We start from the raw sequence: 22548 nt of genomic DNA, 5'->3' as shown, positions 1-22548 counted from the left end.
AAGTTACTCATTTCTCTGGCCTTCAGTGACACTTTTACCTGTACCCCAGAAAAGTGACAAATTCAAAGAAGACAAAAACCAGCAACAACCACCTAAACAAAAAGGAAGATATCTTTTGGCACATCCAGTTGATATAAAAGTGCAAAAGGCAAGAAAAATAAGAACCACTGAATATCTCCACAGAAATGTTCTCATTGGCTGATTACCTCAGGCCCTAATAAGAAAAAGCACATATAAAGCTTATCCTTTATTCTAGAAGAATCTCCTCTATGACTCTGAAAAGAAATACTTAACAACTTTATAAGAGAACTTGATGCTTTAAGAAAATACGTTTTTCCTCAATTTCTGAAGATATGCCTCACTTTCAAGTGTAATAAAAATTCTTAATAGTGGTTTTCATCATACAGTGGAAACCCAATTATATTATTTTGTACTGCATTTGCATGTGCTAAAGAAGCTAAACCTGAAATTAAAATCCCTGTTCACCTACAAAAACACCAGATTTTTAGTTTTCATGTATTTTTTTTTCCTTTCTTAAGTATACAACTTCACAATCAACAAGTCCTAGGATTTCCCTTGGGATAAATTAACCCTTTACATGAACTAAATCTAGTAAAAATATATTCACTGAATCAGGCTTCAGAAACATTTCTAAACCTCAAAGACCACAGTGGGAAAATAAAGCAACATTCAGTTATATTTATGGAGCCCATTTATTTCTACAAGTTAACATTGCCAAGAATCCAATTTTCAAGTAATGTGGCACAACAGGAGTGAATACATGGGAACAAAACAGTCAGAGTGAAAAAGTCGCATGCACTGTGGCTCTGGAAGTGGTTTGCTGTGGATCCCATGCACTTTGCATTCATAAGGGAAGGAATGGGTGAGGTGCACTCCTGCAGGGAGTGACAGTTTATTTCTGTCAGAGAAGCAGAGTTTGTGTACTTCAGAGATGCTCCATGACGACAGAGGCCAAACCCCAATGACTGGGGATGGCAGGAGATGGCCTCAAAGGCAGAATTGTGACCCAAAGGTAAGTACTTTGTAAATATGTAAATAAACACATCCACTGTCAGCACAAAAAACTCTCTCAAAATGTTTACCTAAAAAAAAAATTCAAATAATACTAAATTACTGTAAACAGAAAACATTTAAAGAAAAACACTATTTGCAAAATGCTTTCTGTGTCTCAAATTACTGCTCTTCCCCATAAGCAGTTACTTGCATTTCCCTACTTTTGTGAAATTCCACCACAGAGATACAAAATCTAAAAACACTTTTAAGACACATTACTGTACACCTTTAAAGCAGTAGATATTCTGGATATATACAACACATATACAATACAGTCTCCCTTTACTGTAGTGGTCTGGCTACTAGTTGTGCTTTTCTCCCAGTTTAGGAAGTTATTGCTTAGTTCCATAAGAATTATCATGAAACGTGACTTGCTGAAAGCAGACAGCTCAAATAATAGTGCATTAAATAGTTACGTGTTATGTTCCTAACAGAGTGATAATAAACCTTAACCTTAAGGTTGGGTAGTCATTAAGAATATAAAATTCAGCTTCTAAGTATTAAAAACTTCTTCAGCTATACAATTATCTTTTAAAAAGGGCAAAATTTCAGCTCATATTTGAGCCAGAGCTCAGCTCAAAAATAGCTCTAGAGATAAATTTCATTTTATTTTATCAGTTTTGAAGCCTTTCTCAATTTCTGCTGAGATAAAACCCATAAGAAGACAGGAAAAGCACATGTTCCTCAGCATTCCAAAGCTCTGTTAACTGGAGTGTGCTTGAGTGAAAGGGCCACAGATCAGGCATACATCCTACTCAAATCAGGAAATCTGCTGTAGCCTGCCTTATACCTTATTCATAAAAAAAGTATTGCATTTATTACCGTGTTCCCACCAAGTGACATTATTTCCGCCCACCAACGTTGATATAAAACTTTAAAATCAGGTTTGACTGATAACCATATTCTCCCAGATAGGAAATACTCATACAGCAGTGGAGGTGATCTTCAAATATTTTGACTCATTTGAAGGTCAGTGCTCAACTTGCTGGATTTTGTGTGTGTAAGTACACAAACCCTGCTAAAACCAGTGATCAATTCCAGCCTGGTAAAAAAGTGAACGTGCATAAAATTAATGCTAAAATTCCCGTGCTAAAATCTTTCTGCCCCCCTGGCAGAAATATTGAGTCTCAGAAGATGTTTCTGTTGGCTATGGTGTATGAACTCGAATGAAGAAGCCTTGAGTTTGCCATTACAATAGTCTGAGGAGTGTTGCTTCTGCATCTGTGCACTGGGGCTTCCAGCAAGTCAAAAGAAATCAAATCAGACTGCCAAACAGAGTGATGGGAAGAATGTAGTATGTGAAACTCAGCAGCTTTATCTCACCCTTGCTCTGGTGAGAGTTGAGATCTCCAGGGATAGAAAGCAAGACCCATTTTTCACAGTACACCCAGCTATTACACATCGCTTAAACCTATCTTCAGTGATAAGGCAAACAAAATCCCAGTATGATGAACTTACAGTTTGTTAAAATAAGACACTGTACCAAAAGAAACAGTAAAGAGTTCCCTTGTAGCACAAGTACTTGCTTTCTACATATAGAGGAACCGTGTTAAAAAAAATGTTGCAACAGCATCATAAAAGACAATTCTGGTAATGGACTTGTTCAGTATCCATTGCAACTGTGACTTGTTCCTCCAGTTTGCAGCAGGTTAGGAAGGCGGATAAATCTCCCTACTCTTTTTATTTCAGGTAGAAATGAAACACCAAGCCAAAAGTTGTGCATGACGATCATGATTTCTGATTTTCCTCTGCTGGTATGACTTCCAAGAGGATTTGCAATGTTGTTGTTACCCTGCCTGCAAAGATAAAAAGCATACACATAGTAAGATTTTGCAGGAGAGATGAAGAAGGAAAAGTAGTCAGGAAAATTATCTTAGCTTCTCTACAGGCTACTTGCACATAGACTTCACACAGGCCATATATATCACATATGCATATATCATTTAAACATGACATTTTCTTATTAACTGTTTTCTGTGCCTTTGATCCAAGGCTATGCATATACAATAATAATAGAAGGGTATGGATGCATAACCTTATTCAATAAGTCTGCATGCTTTTAGAGGCTATCTTAAAAATGACTACTCTGCATAACTGCTTAGCTTTATCAAGGTTTTATGTTGAAATAAAAGTCTGGAAGAATTCAAATAACTTAATTTACCTGTGCCAAGACCTGCCTAAGCAACAAAAAAAAAAAAAAAAAAAAAAAAAAAAAAAAAGTCACCCATCCAAAGTAACTTCATGTTTTCTTTTTTTCACTCTGAACATTTATTTCCTTATGGTGCTTTTGGTGGTGCTCTTTTTAGGGTACTGATGCATAAATGGCACAGTTAATTCACATATAGCACATGCAGAATAGTAAAAGAACATTTTCTTTGATTGCTAAATAATCTTGGCAGAGATATTTTGTTATATAAAGAGATCTCATTTCCAACAAGGGCTCAGCTATGAAAAAAAAAGTAGGATTCAACTTTTTTACCTCTTCACAAGACAACCCCCTGTAAAGGAATAGATATTTTTAAGTGTGAGTCTAAGGTTGGGGTTTCAGATGAGGAAGTGCAGATAGAAGCATTCTCGTGCTGGTGAGGCATCCTTTTACGTGCTGATCTGCTGCTTAAGATTTGCTGGGCTCAACTTTTTTCATTTTCACATTAGTTTTATAAAAAGAAAGAATGCAGAGGTCAAATGAAGCCTGTATGAGCTGAAAATTATTTGTCCCAGCCCATCTAGTGATACAGCAGAATTCCTTTGGAAGAGGAGAGAACGAAATGTTACTCTCATTACGAAATACCATCCCAGAATCTACAAACCTTTTGTTCAATGCAGCAATTTTATAAGGAGAATGGGCAATGTAAATGCCCTAAGTACAGAACAAAGACTTTCAACCTTGGGAAAGGATTCCTTGGGTAATCCATCCAAGGGCTCTGCTAGTGTTATCAGCCTGAAATTCCTTTCAGAAATATATGTATCTTCAGGCTGGCTCTTTTATCCCACTACTCATTCTGGGTGCTCAGTATCCCTTTCCTCTGATCCTTACAAAGACTATTCAGGATATTCCCTCTGACCCTATGTGGGACTGGTCTGTAACCATGGGTATTTGTAGGGTTTATAAGCAACAGACATCTCTCTCTGCTGAAGCACAGCTGGGCAGCTGCACCAGTCAATGCCTCAAGCCCCACACCAGCTGCCCATGTGCTGATCTGGGCACATAAAACAGCTTGGGAAAAGTATTGGTAGCACAGCAGCTTTTTCAGACTAGCAAGCTCCTACTTCCCCTCTGGTACCACACAAAATGCTTTGGTGAAGTCTAAGTCGATTGGATTAATCAGATTCTCCTTTGTAAAAAAAAAAAAAAAAAAAAAAAAAAATCATTTATCTTCTCATAGAAAGTTACCCAGTTACTCTGGCAAAAATCTACCTCTTAAATGACAGTCCCATTTTTTTTATACTGTCCTTTACCTTGTGTCTGGAATTACAGTTTCATGCCTATGTAAGAAAAATTATTTCAAGGTGAGAATATCAAGCTTGCAGCTGCCCAATTTCTTCTCTATATCTCACAGAGGTACCTTAAGTGAATTTATCCTCATTCAATACCTTTTGTAAATGTTCTCAGGCTATACAGTGTGTCTCCCAAAATAATGCCAGCTTAATGACTCCACACAGAAGTTTTATTGCTTCTTCTTAGGGAAAAGAAAAATCTCCACTTTGCTCCAGCTCAAAACTATCAGCATCAGTTTCCTGTCATTACTGTTGTTATTTTGGGGACAATAATTGCAAAGCAAACAAGCTGTTTCCCTCACTGACTGGCTTCTGCTGCATTCCTCTCTGAGCCAGTACACCATGTCCATCCATAGATATGACCCAGGCACAAAGACCTCTTTCTAGGAGGAGAATTTTGTGTTATCTCAAAAGCTGGAAATTATTCACCTTCATTGACACAGCTGGCAGAAAAATCTTCACATCTATCCAGTCTACCTTAAAGAGAATATTCTTTCTCTTGCCCAAGTAATGTAGTTCAACACTGTCATCCCGTGGCCAAAGATTCAAGTAGCTGTATTCCTAAACCTCTGAGACATGACAGAAAATGCCAAAAAAGCCTCCTGGATTTGATAAGGGAAAAATTCCTAGACCCTAAATGTCAAGACTGAGAGATTATAAACAGACTAAACCCCAACCACTTAATAGTCCTTCTGCATACAACTGCTTTAATTTGTACTGAAGATTTCTACCCATTACCGGGAAAATGCAAGTAATTTATAACATTTTGGATATGAAATTAAGATTTTCCTAACCTAAATTAACACCTTCTGCTGTAAATACTTTCTGCCCTATTGCCTATAGACTTCCCAGCATGTATTGAGAGGGAAATTCACATATTCTACAGCAGATAGGATATAACTCTATAACATATTTATACTGAGAAAATATATACATCTGGTTATAGTGTAGTTACATGTAAAAGCACTATTCTTTTCTTGTGAGCAGCTCATTTTAAATCATCAATTAAGACTGAAGCACAGAAGACAATATGCACTTTTAATTCAGCTCCTATAGAAATCAACTACATTTAGTTAAAGATTTCACAGGTTTGAGTTTTAGTTTTGCAGCAAAAGAAATTTTCTTTATGTTTTGTTTAATAAATTATCCATAATTCCTGAAATATCTTGCCAATAGTCTTATTTCATGTTTTGAAATTTCCCTTTATTTTAGAAGCCTATCATCCTAGTAACAAAAAAATGAGAATGAAGAGCTGTAATAAATGATACTGACTTCTAATTGAAATGTTTCAAATAATCCTTCTCTAACACATCAGAACTTCCACCAATCCTTTCAAAACCTTTCAGAAATGTCACAGAAAGTATTTCAGTGTATTTCAGGCATGAAATACTACTAGCCAAGTCACACAGAAGTCATTCTTCATGAAGCACAGAAATAATTTCCATAGAGGCATGTCAGCCATGGTATACGTTGCTATCACTTCATCAGGAGCTACTGCTAAGGACAGTATCCCCATGCCAAACTTGCCTAATCTTCCAGACACTTCTAGTCCCATTCCAAACACTCAGTGGTCCACCGACACATGGTGTCAGTAGGGAACACCAAGCTCATCCTGATATCACTGTTATTTTGCTCAAGATTCCAAACAGATTCTCCAAGGAGTGCAGTACTGTCTTTATCAGCACAGAGGCAGGGTCAGGAGTAGATGATGGTGATTTGAAAGGAATTAGATGTTTGTAAGGGAGGGCAGAGAAGAAACATCAGTCCTTTAAAGTCAATCACTGGCTGAAGAACAGCCTTGCTGTGAATGTACCTCATTAGTTAGGGGACATTGATTGGCACTGGCAAAGCAATGCTAGAGCATGCACCCAAAAGCAACTTGTGTTGTCACCCCCAACTCACAGCAGCTGAAAGTGAAGATCCAAAGGATTTCATAGCACAGGGAGAGCTCTGAGAAACTCCTAGAGTCAGCATGAAGAAGTCCCACAGCAGGACTTACCTAGAAGCTTTCTGAACCACTTTGGCTTATTGTCCCATACAATGAAGAGGTAGTAGGCAGGAATGCCAGTCAGGGTTATTGCAAATCCAATCCCTGTGTTCACTGGGTCAGAGTAAAGTGACAGCGCAACCATGAAGAGGCAAGTGAAGGAAAACAATGCTGGAATAAATAGAGGAACCTGAAAAATAACCACAAAAAGAATCATTAAATAATGAGGTCATTGTAAATTAATGAATAAGACATTTAACTTTCCATGAAATGTAAATTGGATAAGACCCAGCAGTACAGGACAGTTCTGGAGAAATAAGGGTATCTAGAACAGGTACACAAAATGTCAGTCACTGCAGAAGCCAGGCCCTGCCAACTGCTATGCAGTGAGTATCACAGAAGAGTCTTAATTACACTCTAAAACACTCCAGTGTTTTACTTCCTTTCAAATATAAGGACTGTAAATAAGTTACATTGTAAAAGTCCTTCCTCTAATCCCCCAGCATATAAGCAACCAGCTCTAACCACATTAAAGATTTCCGTTTTGATAATTACCCATTAGAAAACATTTTAAAACACAACTAGGAGCTCAAGTCACTTTTGCAACTATTAAGAACATATTGATTTTCTTCCTAAGGTAAAAATCAAAATCTAGCAGGAAGAGAGCAAATTAAACAGCAATTTGACTAGTGATAAAGATATTTGATAGTGTTATGCACCTGATAGCGATTGAAAAAGCACTTTCTGACTGTATGACTGATGGCATTGCCAGTGTCACTGTTGAAAGCACACAAAGTAACCATATCAAATTTATTTGCTCAATTTTCAAAAACACCAATACAGTCACTCTCTTAGCAACTCCCTGAAGGAAATGCCTACAGGCATGGCTTATGAGACATTAAGTGTAATGGAGAATTGAGAAGTACTTGAAGATTATTCTGTTCCTTTCATGCCTCAAAGCATTACTGTTCCTCTTTTGTGTATTGTCAAAACTTTTTTTTTTTTAATCAAAGAAAAATAGGTTTTACTGTTCACCTCCTTATTTGCTAATATACCTACAAGAATGCAACAGTACACATTCTTAGATCTTCACAAAATAGTCTTCTTGGCAGCATCCAAATAGGGATATATTTCTTAATTTTTTGATGATGGATATTATCTTTCTGGATACACAATGGGACAACTTACATTGTATGATGCTACTTAAAAAAACCAAGAAAAATAGCAGAACCAAGGCCAAAATAGCTACTATTCAAGGGGCTGGACTATTAGCATTTTCTTTCAGGGTTCATGATAACTCTGTCTGCCAATCCACTGCAAGTGCCAAATATCACAATAATCACACTAACCACTTATTTGCACAGAAAATTGGCATACTTGACATTGGATATGCAATGACATAAATGCCCTCTCGCATAAATTCTTGTGTTGACATGACCTTTTTGATCGTGTTATTATATATTTGGTCATAAAATTATCCAGGCCTTTATCAAAGAAGACATTGGCTGGCTGAAAATCAAGTTGGCACAGGCAACCCCAATATTTGCAGTCTGGTCTCTCTGTGACTGCAGAGGGCTCAAGGTATTTTCACACAGCTTGCATCACACAGCCTGAAGAAAACGGACAAACAAAACTGAGCAAACGCTTTCATCTCAGCACAGCAGCTTCAGTCTCTGCCCCCCAAGCATAGGGAAGAGGCAAGAATTCTTTTCAAGAATGGAACACAGCTGGGGTAGCACTGGGGACCTTGCAGAAAAACTCTCACTCTTCACTGCAAAGCACTGTTTTCTCTTAAATCGGTTTTTCCTGAGAAAGATGTTAGCTTGTTACATCAGAAGAAGCTCCCTTGCTGTCTGACTGCAGGACAGAGAGGAGGGAGGATTCATGTAAAAGAGTAGAGAGCAGATGTTACCTTGAAAGGACGAGGCATATCAGGACGTTTATATCTCAGATAAATCAACCCAGCAACTACTAGTCCAATAAAAAGCCACCTGGCAAAGCTGAGGAAATTCAAGAGGCTGTAGAGATCCCCGTTGAATAACATTATCATTGTGAGAGGATGCTGCAAAAAAAATTCAGAGCATAAGAGGGATTTAGTAGATCGATCTCTATTATTTTACAGCAGTGATGTCAAAATTTTCCACAGGGACAAGCAGCACAGCCTTATGCACACACCTGAGTGCCACAGAATTCAGGCTTGCCTTTGTCATACAATCAAGTATGTGATCAATGTCTAGCTGTCCCCTGAGACCCTTTTGGATCAATATATGTCTGTCATGGGTGGCCACACATAGTCAATACAAATCTGTCCCCTGTGACCCAGACAAAAGTACACAGGCACACTGCACCACCACAGTGCTGGAGCATCTTGGGCAGCATTCTTACAGGATATTATCTCACTGCAGGTTTACTTGCTCGTTGCCGATGTAAATAATAAGAACAGTTAAATTTTGGTCACATCTACTCATATGAAAGCAGAAGTTCCTAGGTGTTTTGTGGGAGGAAAAAATCTTAGTCCCCCAGGCTTCATAGGGGAAGTGGGCAAAGAGGACATGGCAAGGGGCAGTTCCACACCATGAGATGCCAGCTGGGCACACTGGGTTGCCACTAGCTTGGGTCTGCCTTTGTCCAGACTTCCGGAGTGTAGACTTACTGCACATGGTAAATGCAAATATATATAAGCAGAAGGAAGAATTTAGCTGTCACTCAGGTAGATACTTAAGAGCAAGAAGGAGAGGGGACACCAGAAGAAATACAGTTCCTCATGAAAAAGCTAGTCTGAGATACAAGGCTTCTGTGAAGCAGGCAGAAGGGTTGTGTATAAACTGGAATGTTTTGTTGTGAGTTAGATGGTTAGGGAAGCCTACATGGATCTATTTCAAAGTAGTATCTGGACAAAAAAAAATGTCCTTGCATTTGGGCATGAAGGAGTAAGTCAAAGTCACCATATCCCTCATTCTTCAGCAGGAGGAGGAGGGAAGATCCTGGAAGTGAGAGCCTTCGGGTTTATAACAAGGTAACAGGTGAAATCAACTGCAGATGCAGTAAAACACTGCATTAAACCTTTAGACAGAGAAAACTAACTTGTAATATTTATCTAGATTCAGAGACTCGCTCTCCTTTTTATCAAAGGAGTGCAGACATGGATTTGAATCAGAAGGATCAATATTTCAAATGTGGGTCTCTGGCCTCCAACCTGTAATGACTTATAAAGTACTTGGTTCCTTACATATAGATAGTAAGCAAACTCCTATGTAAATGTCAAGGGAAATTGTACCACTGAATTGTATTGGGCAAGATTTCTTCTATACAGACTCAACCTCTAAAAGCTTAAAATCTCAGTTATAACTGTAATTCAAGCAAGTGAATACAATACAATAATGCAAGTGAAGGAGAGCTATCAAGAAAAAAATACAAGAAAGCAGCATTACAATCAGATTGCATTATTTCTATGAGTTACTACACACTTCTATCAAATTCCTCATGTTGGTGAGGAATACTTTTGTTCCAGGTAGCTCAACTTGCAGACTGAGATGCAGACTGAAATGCAGACTGAGCTCTGTGTAGAAGCCTGAGACAAGAGGCCATGAATAGCCAGTGTTTGAGGTAACAAAGAGTATGAAAGATTGGTGACTCCAGCCAGATACTGGGTGACATGGCAGGAGCTGAGAATTGCTAACCCTTTGGATACCTAAGCAGATGAAGACCAGTGAAGCCAGCAAAGTGGATGGACATGGAGACGGTGCAGGAACCAAAGATTTGGGTGAAAGAGCAAGACTTGTGGGGAGAATGTGGGGCTATAAAAGGCAATGGGATTCCTCTGTCAGGGGTCTCTCCTCGGGGGCACCAGCTCAGCTATTTCTGTGTTCCTGTGCTGGGACTAAATAGCTTTATGGAATGAGACATTTGAGATTCTGTCAGGGGAAACCCGGGTTCAAAGCAGTGGGGAAACCTGGCCTGTGAGTGGGATGTGCAAGAGTCCAGCAGTGACCCATCGAGTCACCAGAGCTGGGAAGGGGCTCTGGTCCCAGCAGGGACATACCTGGCACTGGGTGTGTGCTTGCCAGGAAGTCTTGTGAATAGTCAGACTGGAAAATTTCTCTAGCAACATACACACATAAACAGATTTCTTAATTAAAAAAAAAAATTGTTGGGGTTTTTTTTGTTTTTTTTTTTTTTTTGGTTGTTGTTGTTGTTTGTTTTGCTTTTTTTTTTTTTAATTTAACAAGCCTCAAATATATGCTCGTTTTCTCAGTTTATCCTCAAAAGCTCTTTCCTTTCTTACAGTGTGTAGAACTTGGAAGGAAAATAAAATAGGGAAATGCTAAAATTACTATTGATGTAGAATATATCCTGCCACCGCTCTATTTGCAATAAGGTGAGCTAAAAAATTGCAATCTTTGAAGGAAAGCCATCTTCATACTAGAATCTGACTTTTTCAAAGGAAATCAATGCACTGGTGCAAGAGGACCATATTCAACAGCAGAAAATGTCTGTCAGGGAAAAAAAATAATATATTAATATATTTTGTGCATTTCATTCCACAAAAATCAGTCAATGCAATTTACCCACAGGGTATGACTACATCCAAAGAAAAAAAATGCAAACTAAATGTTTATGGAAAATTAATTTCATTAAAACATTTCACCATAATCACACTGCCCAATTTTCAAAATTTCAAAGCCTGTGGTTATATGGGCACATATAAAATTCAGCAATTCAGCAGTGAGCTTACAGGCATCAAGAGCAAAAGACAATTTAAATTCCATAAGCATTTGCTCTTAGTAGCAGACACATAGGTGCATCTTTTGCTTTGCCTGTAAGTCCCTAAATATGGCAGAGGCCTATCCAGACACACTGCAGTCATTGATCCCAAAAGTGGGGCTGAATACCCATGATTATGAAGACTGCATGTTAAGTGAAAATTTTCCTGGCACTATGAAAACTGAACTTTGAAGTTGGTATTTTGACATTTAGTCCTAACATTTTACCATCAAAAATAGTCTGCAAAGCTAACACATGACCAACATTTACCTTTGCTCCTTATTTTAGAAGTCCATAATAGGATTTCCACTGAAGCGCCAGTGGTATTCCTTAGAAAATTCACAGAGTCTCAGATTTCCCAGGCACATGTTCTCTCATTTTCTAATCACCACTATACTGGACAGCTTGGATTCCCCCTCCATTATCTTGGTTGCAAAACTGCTTGCATTTTTTACTATAAGGTTGTATACTGAGCCTTTAGGGTACTCCCAGATGCTGGTGTTTAGTTCAACTTTCAGTTAACTGAATCCTTTTTTGTTTTTTTAACTGGAATTTGTTTCTCTGAAAGGGATCTACCTCATCACTAGCAGGTCCTTAGAAATTCAGAGCAATAAAATATGAATTAGATTGCAGTGATAGGCAAGAAAGCAAGGAGGAGATGATAGAATAAGAACAACTCACAAATCTCATTCCTCTTTCTCCTGTCCTCCGCCCTGCCCAAAGCCCATGTTCACATTAACAAATGACTCAAGCAGTGCCCAAATTCTGTTTGAATCCTCTAGAGCAAGCCTGTAATATGAATTCTAGTGCAGGAACATTTGTTTGTATGATTTACCAAAACAATGACAGCTGGCAGAGGAGTGTGCTTGCGGACATGAATCATGGAGAGAATTTCTGGAAGGTGACCCTCACGGGATGCAACGAAGAACATCCTGGTGGGAAATAAATGTAGACAGACTTTAAATGTGCTCATTAGTGTGAGTATGCAAAGTGGCTCGTGAAAGTCACAGAGCAGAGCAGAACTTCTTAGTCTTGTTTGAGGTGCTCTAAACGAAAGCATTGGCAGGAGAAACCCACATGCAGAAATCAAAACCATCTCTGAAGGTGTCCCTTGATTGGTGTTGGGAAAGAGTTAATATTTTCCCTCCAATTTTTCTCCTTTACATGAAAAAAAAGCAGCCATTAATTAAGGACTAGCCTCAGAGACATTCATTTCCAAACCATTCAAAGGAATTTTAAAATAGTACCCTAAACTAAAAGTGAGAAAAAGCCCTATACCTGGTAAACGGTGTAGTCATTTATCATATCCTGCTAAAGGAATAAACCCTACTCTCCCTTCCCCTTACTACCATACTTTCAATATGTCTCCCAAGCCCTCACCCCCAGGAGCATCAGCAGTGCTCACCTGGAGACCGCAAAAACACCACCATTCATAGATCCAAAGCAGGAGAGAGCAACAAACACAGGTACGGCTAAAGAGAAGTTTCCCATTAGTCGTTCGGCAAAGGTCTGTTAGAAAAGAGAGAAACACACAATGATTTTTCATAAAATGGGAAAGTAATTTTCCTCTATTAACAAACTATCATAACAGGGTGTTAGTTATTCCCCTTCTCTGCATCCCTCACTGAAAATTGTACAGTGCATTTGTTGCCTTTTTTTGTGAGAGCACAGCTACTACAGCTAAGCTGTCCTACCCATTCCCCAGAGGGCATGTGGAAGATCTCCAGAATGATAAGGAGGTGGAATCAGGCCCAGACTCATGTCAATTTAAACCATTATGGCTCCAAAGAAGACCAAGTCTGAATGGATCAAGGTCTGATGTGCACACCTAATGCCTTTTTTCTACAGCCTTCATTGCACTCAGCTGGTACTACACAGTGGTATAGTCTATCCAATCAGGCTTTAGTGTTTTAGGTTAGCAGAAAAGCCTTAATTGGAGTTTGGGGCACCACAGGCAACATGCATAATTTTCATCATGCTTATAAAATGTTTTGTTTCCAGACCTCCCATTAGCTACAGAATTTGGTCATTTTTCAAAACTCACATCAATTGAAATAGCCACAGGCAGTATCACTACTGAAAAAGAAATGGAATTATTTATTTCCTCATTGTGACTCAGATACCATAAATATAAAAATCAGTGTCATCAGCACAATTCAGCAAGGACAATCAAAGCAGTGTTTCCTAGCCAGGTTGCCTTGCAACTCCTTCCTAAATGAGCTCCAGTATTCACAGCAACCCCCTTCCCAAGTACTCAGGACACACATTGTGCAAAGAGAAAGTTACTGTATTCTGCTACACAAGATAGTTGAGTTCTTTCTTCCGTAAATATCTGTAATTCCCGCTTCCCAGGAGCTGAGCTTACAATTTAGCTCTGAATTTTTCAAGCATGTACTTGGCTATGAAATGTAAGTCCTATTGACTTTCTTATAAGAGGTAAATAAACACAATGTTACAGTATATATGCTACTGATGGCCTGAACTGCAATCTCACTCATCAGTCAAAAATCAAATTTCACTGGGATGCTAATAAGTGCTGCCATACTAAAACCTGACTGGATGTGTCCACCCAATCATTTTCCCTCCTTAAAATAAGAATAATATCAACAAACAAAATTGCAGCAGGAATTCATCTTTGTGTTTTTCTTCTGTAACTTACCACTGCTACAGCTTTTGAAAGCAGCAATTCCCCAGCACTGATTGTAGTGAAATAAGCCACGTTTGTTAACACATAGCCAACTGTGACGATAATCATTGAAATGCATATTGCGAGGGGTATGTTTCTGAAATACACAAGGTAGCTCATTATTTTGCAATCTGGTTGATAATCCCTGAACATGAAAAAAATAACATGGGAAAAAGCCACTAATGATGGTGAATGCACATTTGGTGATCCCAAAATATAATCACTAGAAACTACCAGTAAAAAAAGGAATAAACAAAACCCTGTAGACAAAGGAAACAGGTTTATAATGAAGAGGTGAAAAACCATTTGAGGGAGGAGACCTTTGGGGACACCAAGGGGCTCGTGACTCCCATGCTTCCCATTGTTCCCCCACTTCCCATTTAAGTTGCCCTCTCAGATTGACTTGCAAGCTGAACCCAAACACCTGAAGGTGTTTGACATCTTCCTCTGGATACCAAAATATCCAGCATGCAAAATTCTGCCCTTTCCTCCTGGGTCTATTTCTTCCTTTACACACCTTATCACATTCCAGTGATCTCTCTCACTATTCAGGGGAACATGAGAGCAGAATATGACACAGAAAGGGAAACAATACAAATTTGTAAATTTAGTACAGCACAAATGGTATTGAAAAGCACAACCCCCCTGCTGTCTTAGCTAAAAGAAAGAACAACAACAAACAAATAAATAATAATGCCAAACTTTTATATAGCATGTCCTTCTAGTCAGAAAAGCAGAATTCTTTCTGTTTTTAAAAGGAGGAACAGAGGCACAGAGAATCTGTCTAAAGCCACACTGCAAGCAAATGTTTGAGTCAGGAGAAAAACCCAGGTGCCCCAAGTGTTACACTAGTCTCTTTCCACCTAATATTATTGATATCTACATCACACCAAGAGAAAGTTCAGATCTGAAACCAATCCTTTAGTTCCAAGGCTGGTATGTACAGTCTCTCTGAGGAGAGCTGAGAGCTCCTCTTTCATGGCTGGCTCCCTCCAACTGTCTATATTAAGGCTGCTTTTGGAGGGGTGGCAAGGTTGCCACATTTAAAGAAGGTCACCCCAGCTGGTGGCTAAAGGAAAGACAGAACTAGGAATTCTGGTATTCCAGAAGAGATCATAAGCACATTTCTCAAGGACTATTGTAATCACCTCAAAGAAAAATATATTTTGAAAACCAACACAAAGATCATTCTTTTCTGATATTTTTCTCAAAGAAACAAAGCCAGGTAAGAATTTATGGATATTCTTCACTTTATTTCTCAAAGAGATCCTTCACATCAGTATGGCTGTATAGAGCTGAAAACAAGCTCTAACCTGAGACTGAATAAATAAATGTATTATGAGTACAAAATTTGTCCATTTTTTTTAAAGTTGCAGAGTTAACAAGTTAAACCAATTGCTGCTAAGTTGGAGTTTTAACTATTTGTTGTTAATAATTTCATGTTGTAATCACCTGTTGTTAATAGCTTTTCTTTAATTACCTGTTGTTGGTGGTTAGAAATCCCTCTTCATAGGGTATCACCCTGCTTCTTCCTGGAAAATGGCACCTGGGACTGTGAGGAGGAGGTGACATCGGGGCTGGTATGCAAATGTAGAAACACCTCACCAAATCTAGCAGGAAAAACCCCTAAAACAATGAGCCACCATGGAATTAAAAGATCTAAGCGAAGTCTAGAGGTGAGGAACTGAATCCAGTGTCTGCTAAGATCCTTTTTACTTTTCACCCTACCCTAAAGGATGTCGGCTAGAAAGAGGATCTTGAATGTCAAACTGAAAAACTGGAATCTCCTGGTGCTCTCGTGAGGATGGCAGCCCCAGCTCTGCCTGCATACCAGTGGACACAACTGCACTCATCCTCCTCCAGGCCACTCCTGGGAGCAGCAACAGCCTGAGCGCGACCTGTTGGTTCTCCCCACCTGAGCTGATTTTTAATAACAGCATTAAAAAAGGAGAAAGATCTCTTGCCCTATTTATTTCATGCATTTATAAATAAGTAAAACAGGACAGTATCATTGTTGCACATCTTGCCCACCTCAGAAACCATGGTGTCAAATGCCCCCATTAACCCAGACAGGTGTGTAAGAGGATCATGCTGGTAATGTAATACCAAATCTGGGTAGACATCATGATACTGTATTAAGCCACGGCTACCTCATGGCACACACCTCAGGTGAAGAAACTGGAAGAAGGGAAGCCAGTCAACTTGTAGGATGTGTTTGTTGATGGAGAAGATGACAGCAAGGACTAGAGCAAAGAGCCCAGAATACAGGTGCTGTATTGCTGGAAAACCCACAGTTATGGATACAAGAAAATACTCTTGTATGTGTGGTGTGGCTCTGTGTGGTGATAATTTATGCCAAAATGGGGTTTGTAAGTCAGATAGATAATATAAGTCAAAATGGGGTCTGTAAGTTGCCAGATGTATTGCAATCAGTTGGGTTAAGCTTCTTACCTGACCTGGGTGTAAATTGAATTCAATCCTCTTAGCATCTGATTCAAGGTAGGGATACATGGATTTAAAGCCTCTCAGAGCAGATATTTTATCTATATTTTTTGTATCGCAGATGAATGTTTCAACCACTAAGCTTTTGGAAAAATCAACCCTGACTCCAACCCTAAAAAGAGTGTTTTCAGCCAAATTTGGACTTTTTTCACAAATACCATTTAAATGACAGAAAGCATAGTGCTAAACTTAACAGATTGTCTTTGTTCTAACTCTTACTAAACACCTTATATCCGCATCTAATTTAAATCCCAGTTTAACTTCTGATTGGCGGGGTTGGGGGTGGTGGGGCTGAGAAGAATCATGCATCCAAAGGTGACCATTATTTGAGTGAGTCCTGCTTTGTCATGCTGAAGAGTGCTAACGCCCTTGGATAGTAATACCAACAAAGAAACACGCTCAGAAGAATAAAACGCCTAAACAAGCAAGAACTAGTCAGGAAGCACTATTCATTAAAAAGCCTGCAAATCATAGCCCAGCGCCTGGAGCAGCACGAGGGATGCTGTGATTTCTAAGCTCCCAAGTCCCTGTTCTTGAAGGAAACCGAGTGCTCAGGCTGCACCGCCTTTTGTCTCCTGGCAGGAGTGAGCTTTCAGGGGGCTGTGGTACACCTGCACAACCCTTCCAAGTGCTGCTTATTACCCACTGCTTCCAGTGACAGATTCAGACAGAAATAAAAGGCCAATTTCAAGATTTCAGGGATATGCAATACAGATGGTTCACTTCTCACTGCCACCTCCATTCAGATTCATGTTGGTGCTCAAAACACCTGAAAACACAGGTAGACAGGTAGGAACCATATGCAAAACCACTGAGGGAGAGCTTAAATTGTGTCTTTTCTATCCATCCAATTTAAGAGACAGTTCCCAATTTGCAGCAGGATCCCATTATCAGTTTCTCTGCTGTAATCTACTGTCTCCATGCTAGAATAACAGCTGTAATGCCATCAGCAATAAAGACTACCTCCTTTCCTTAGAGGATCGCTGTACCAATTTTCTTGGAATATTTCAGATATTCTTCAGACTTCCAAATCTTCTCTCTAAATAAGAAAAATCATACCTACTATGATTTTTCTATTCTCTACTAAGATTTTTCTATTCTGTATTTTCTATTCTATTCTCTATTTTCTATTCTCTATAAAACTGCCTCTGTTGATGCAGTTTCCACCTTTTCACTTCTGCATTCTATGAATCACACACAACACAGCGTGTCCACAATACTGATAAGCCATGTTTCTGATGTAAAACAAATTCACAGCTGCCTCACAGCTAGCTGAGACTTTTGGACTACAGAGAGAAAATTCAAGAATTGGTTAGAAGGGGAAGCTGCTGCCAGGAAAGTCTTTTTGTAATACTCATGTCTTCTCCCAAAACTTCGAAGAAAATCAGTATCAAAGGGAATCTGAGGATATCTGAATGAGGACAATGTTGACCCTATAATTAAAGAGTCTTTTAAAAAGTGGGTTAGAGACAATTAGGATAGCTTCTATGTAGAAGAATGTTGACTAAAATTGAATTGAATCTCCATACTGTTATATGTATTATGGTAATTCGTGCTGGTAGAGAGTATATATATAGATGTATGAAATATGTCTAAGATATAAAATCCTAAAACACACTAGCAGGGGAAAGGGAGTTGCTTCACTGGGTGAGGAAACCTCAGCTGGCAGCTAAGGAGGTATGCAATTAGCATATGAAGAGAACTTAGCCCAGCACAGGAGATGGTCTTCCTCACCCATGAAGATGTTCATCTTAGATAAACAGAGCCATCAAGATCATACATTTGAATACTAAATTCCAGTAACCGAAGAATGAACACACATCACATCGGTTCCTGGACAAGAATTTTGTCCAGCTCAGGACAAAGAACAGAAGCAACATACATATAGAAAACCCTGAAAAGAGACAAAGAAACTCCACCACGGGCTAGAAAAAGGGTATAAGAACGAACTCTGCTAAGCTGCATTTGTGAACTCTGGGGGATTCAGTGTGATAGAGGCCGAGTCTGTGTTCACCCAGCTCCGATCCCAGGGTTGGTGCTGTTCCTTGATTATTGGCTGTCAAGGTTGTATATTAGTTGCAGAATAAATTCTATTTTTATTTTTATTAAAATGGCTAGATTGATTTCTACCTATAACAATGCCTTTTAAGACTTACCAATCCCTAGCTGCTATTCAAAGCTAAATCTTCCCCTTCTGCCCTATATACAGAGCAACTGTATTGAAGAATCACACTTGAACAAAAAATACATTTACCTTGTGATTCCCAGAGGAAGAGTCACCAAGGAGCCTATCATCACAGAGTAGTTCAGCTTTGGGAATACAGCTAGCCCATCCTGTGCTATTCAGGGCTGAAATGGTTGCCAAGTAATGCTGTATATTGCTTGGAAGCAAATTTCCTTCCTCTAGAGCCTGTAAAAGGCACCAGAGCTAGGGCATATGGTTCGGTTAATCAGGATAACCACTGGGTTTTGGATTTAACCTTCAGTGTTGCAGAATCATATTCTTCTGATAATCTGCTCTAGTATATCTCTACTCCTACAAATATTTTTGCAAGAAAAAAAAAAAAAAAAATGAAAGCAAAGCAAGAAAAAGAAGGGGAGAAAAAAAAAAAAAAAAAAAGGAAAAAGAGAGAGAAAGCCAGAGTAAGAGCCTGAGGATGAGAAAAAACATGTCAATAAATCAGCTGAGGAACATTCCTGGAAATGTACAGCACATATTCCAGGTTAATGGCAACTTTTATAACAGCAAACAGTGAGCACTAAGAACCACGCCCACTGAGGGCTGCTTTACCTATGAAATGACAACCACAGAGTCAAAGACACCCCTCCAAGCCAGCTGAGTTCACAATGGTGAAGCACCTTCTTGCCACATTCTTTGTCACTTAGAGGTCATACCAAAACCTTTTCCTTGTATCCATATGAAAGCCAGGTTTTACAAATACTCATCATAGTCAACTGTCCTGGACAAAGTTGCACTAGCAGGATCCAGCCAGGAAACATAAATAAAAAGGTCCAAATAAATAATTACTGATAAAGTTACATGAAATTACATCTTTACTGTAGTAAGAAAATTGTGGAAGATAATTTTGCATATAAATTTAAAATTACAATAGTAAAGAAGGAGAGAAATCCTAATTCCCTTAAATGATTTATGGGCAAGGATTTACTTAATTTTCATGGGCATGCTGCTGTATATTCTATATTTCCTCAGCTCAAAATTTACCACCAGAGGAGTTTCAAAAATTCCCTTGTGCAATAATATAGTCACCATTTGCAATCTGCTAAGCAATTTTCCAAATGAACTCTTTCCAGATTTTGGCACTCTTAAAAAAAAAATCTAATAATCCACTGCACTGCCCATAGCACCAAAGCTTGGCAGAAAAAGAGCAAATTTATCACAATAGTAAATTTATCCAAATAACTTGACACTGGAAAAAAAATACAGAAAGTGGCAAGATAAATTTAATATTCTCAGGACTTCAGTGCAAAGCCAGAAGACATACAGGCTTGCCTTAGTAAGCACTGTGTTCCAGAGTCCAAACTATGTCTCTCACCATTCCCAGGTGGTCATTCCATGAGCTGTGGCAATCCCAAATCCTGGACAGCAAGCAGCACATTTCGATATAAACTCACTAATCCCTGACATGTTTTTCATGTAAAAGGCAGCCTATAAGACAAGACATTACACTGAAGGGATCAAATCATTCTCATCATGTCAACGGGTGAAAAAACTACAATCTCATCCATCTGCTAGGAGAAAAGGCAAATGTAAAGAGACCACCTCCCAGGAATGAATCAAAGCCAGGAACAGAGAGACAAAAGGGATAGGCATCATCACAGCACCTCTCAGATCCACATATTTCTACATGCTAACCAGTGTCTCAGCAGCTGTTGAATTTGGTGACAAGCTATTATTATTTTGTTTATTGAAGATTCCCATCAGCACATCATCTCTTCCCTTCACTGTCTTCCAATATTTTCCATCCTTATGTTCCAGATCAGAGGAACTTGCAGTCTGTGGGCTTGCAACTTAGACAATATTCAATTACATAACTGCCCTTCATCATCCTGTGATTTTTTATTTTTTTTTTTTTTTATTTTGAGAGGAGGAATAAAAGAAAGGAAAGCCCAGTCATTAAGCTGCACTCTCGTTTACATCACCACATGCTCCATGGATGCTACTGCTGGAGTGAAGTTTTAAAGGGCTCCCCTTATTCATTTCCATGCTTTGGTTCCATAGCTGTTACTTCAGAGACACAGCAGCATGGCATTGGGATAAAAGAGTGAAGAATCAGGCTACAGTTTGTGTTTAAAAGCCTTCTTGCCTTCTACCACCTAGCAAGAGAAGAAAAGAGCTTCTGTTGTGCTAATTACTTATTGTCTTCTCAGTGTTTGCTTTTAGTGGTTCAGATTATAATTGCTTACAGTTTGTAAATAGGATCTTCCATGACCAACTGAATTTAAAGGGTCATACTCTGTTATCAGTGTTCTGCAAAAGGCAGGAAATTTTATTAACTTCTCAGATGTTTTGAGCACTTTTTCCAACAGGTTTTCATCAAAAATTAATCAGCATAAATCCTGCCTTGTCTTAATTGCACAGGGAAACACTCTTTTCCATAAAATATCTCCTTTCAGGCAAACCCTCCCAGCTCAAGTCTCAGGATGCAAATATGTCCACAGCCTTTGAGAAACTGAGAATAGCTGTTATGCTCACAAGGGGATTTGCTTTATTTTAATAGACGTTTAAAATTGGCTGTGATGTCTTTGTGTACACTCAGGTTGCCAAGCCAGATCTGACCAGAGTGCTCATTTATGTCAAGCCCGACTCTGTCAAGTCAATACCTTTTATGAACATCTTTCTTGGAAGAGCAGAATGAACTTTGAAACTTGAACTACCAGCCAGAGACACTCTTCATGGTCAAGCAGGATCCTGAATCATTTTGCATGGAGTGGATAGCAGTACTGGCATTCCCAAAGAAAACTATGCCAACACAGCAGATATCAAAGATGACAGCTAAATACACAAAGGACTTTTGAGATTACAGCACTCAATATTGGTCTCTCTGTCTCTGCTTAGCCATTTCTTGTATAGCAGGCATGTGAGCACTCTTAGGAGCCAGAAATTCAGCACAAGAGGCAGCACACAGAGCTGCTGTGGGGGCTAACTTTTAAAAACTCTTTAAAAGAAGAAATGGAATACAGACTTGGAACATAAAATATCAATCACCTCCTGTGATTTCTCAGTCTATTTCCATAAGTTCATCAAGTGCCAGTGTTCAATATCTTCATGTTACCTCAGTTGCAAATTTATTGTACAAAGTTTACGACTGTTTCCAAAAGATGTGTGAATAACCAAATGTAGCTTTTATTGTGCACTGTAATTTGACCCCAAGTTACATCCCTTCTGACAACCTGAAAGTCCCAAGAAGCTTGGTTTTCTTTCCTGTTGCTATAGTCATACCTGCAGGGAACTAGGCCTACCCTAGGAACACAAGTGTGCTTATTGTTAAGAGTCTGGAAGTATTAAACAGAGAACAGCCAGATGCCTAGAAAATGCAAGATCTCTAGCAAAGGATCTGCATTTTGCATTTCAGAACCTGAAATGGTAGTGAAGATGGCCAGAAGACAATGGTTATCTATCTAGTGTATTGCAAGAAAAGTGAGGTTGAGGTTCGACCTAGTTCAAAGGTTGTCTGCCACTCTCACAAAAGCTTGTCATTTAAAAGGCAGCAGTGTCTCAGTTCAGAAGATTCAAATACAAATATACTGTCACTCCTGAGTTTGATGAATGACTTCTATGTTTCTATCCTACATCATCATTTAACATCACCCTCCTTTTATTTCATTTGTGGCCAACCTTAATGTCCTCGAGGAAGTTTGTGACCTTTTCCATCAGAGAGACAAAACCTCAGATTTTACCTTTATTGCCCAGCTCTCTCCCAGCCAGAAGGTGAAAGGAGCACCTCTTCTGTCTCAAAGGAAGTTCCAGCATTTTATTTTCTTCTGAGGTCTAATCGTGGAAGTGCTCCCAGTACTG

The 22548-nt window shown here is 39.0% G+C and overlaps 1 protein-coding gene across 2 annotated transcripts in view; it reads right to left on the bottom strand.

Annotated features, from left to right (window-relative positions):
- Positions 1-2595: 2595 nt before the first annotated feature.
- The window catches only part of SLC7A11 (solute carrier family 7 member 11), a 57434-nt gene continuing 37481 nt past the window's right edge, over positions 2596-22548 (bottom strand). Inside the window, exons 7-12 of one of the 2 annotated variants that reach the window (XM_041412075.1) lie at positions 13983-14106; positions 12729-12832; positions 12159-12255; positions 8472-8621; positions 6568-6749; positions 2596-2866 (exon numbers count right to left, since the gene is read on the bottom strand). In XM_041412075.1, the coding sequence (XP_041268009.1) occupies positions 2803-2866; positions 6568-6749; positions 8472-8621; positions 12159-12255; positions 12729-12832; positions 13983-14106 (721 nt within the window). In that variant the 3' untranslated portion in view covers positions 2596-2802. Of the gene's footprint in view, positions 2871-6567; positions 6750-8471; positions 8622-12158; positions 12256-12728; positions 12833-13982; positions 14107-22548 lie in introns of both variants that reach the window. The other variant, XM_041412074.1, reaches the window with a different exon arrangement.

Source organism: Onychostruthus taczanowskii, unplaced genomic scaffold (genome assembly GCF_017590055.1).
Source record: "Onychostruthus taczanowskii isolate IOZ18803 unplaced genomic scaffold, ASM1759005v1 scaffold38, whole genome shotgun sequence".
Classification (NCBI taxonomy): Eukaryota; Metazoa; Chordata; class Aves; order Passeriformes; family Passeridae; genus Onychostruthus; species Onychostruthus taczanowskii.
The sequence above is the reverse complement of the archived record's forward strand: the minus strand, read 5'-3'. Positions and strand labels throughout refer to the sequence as shown.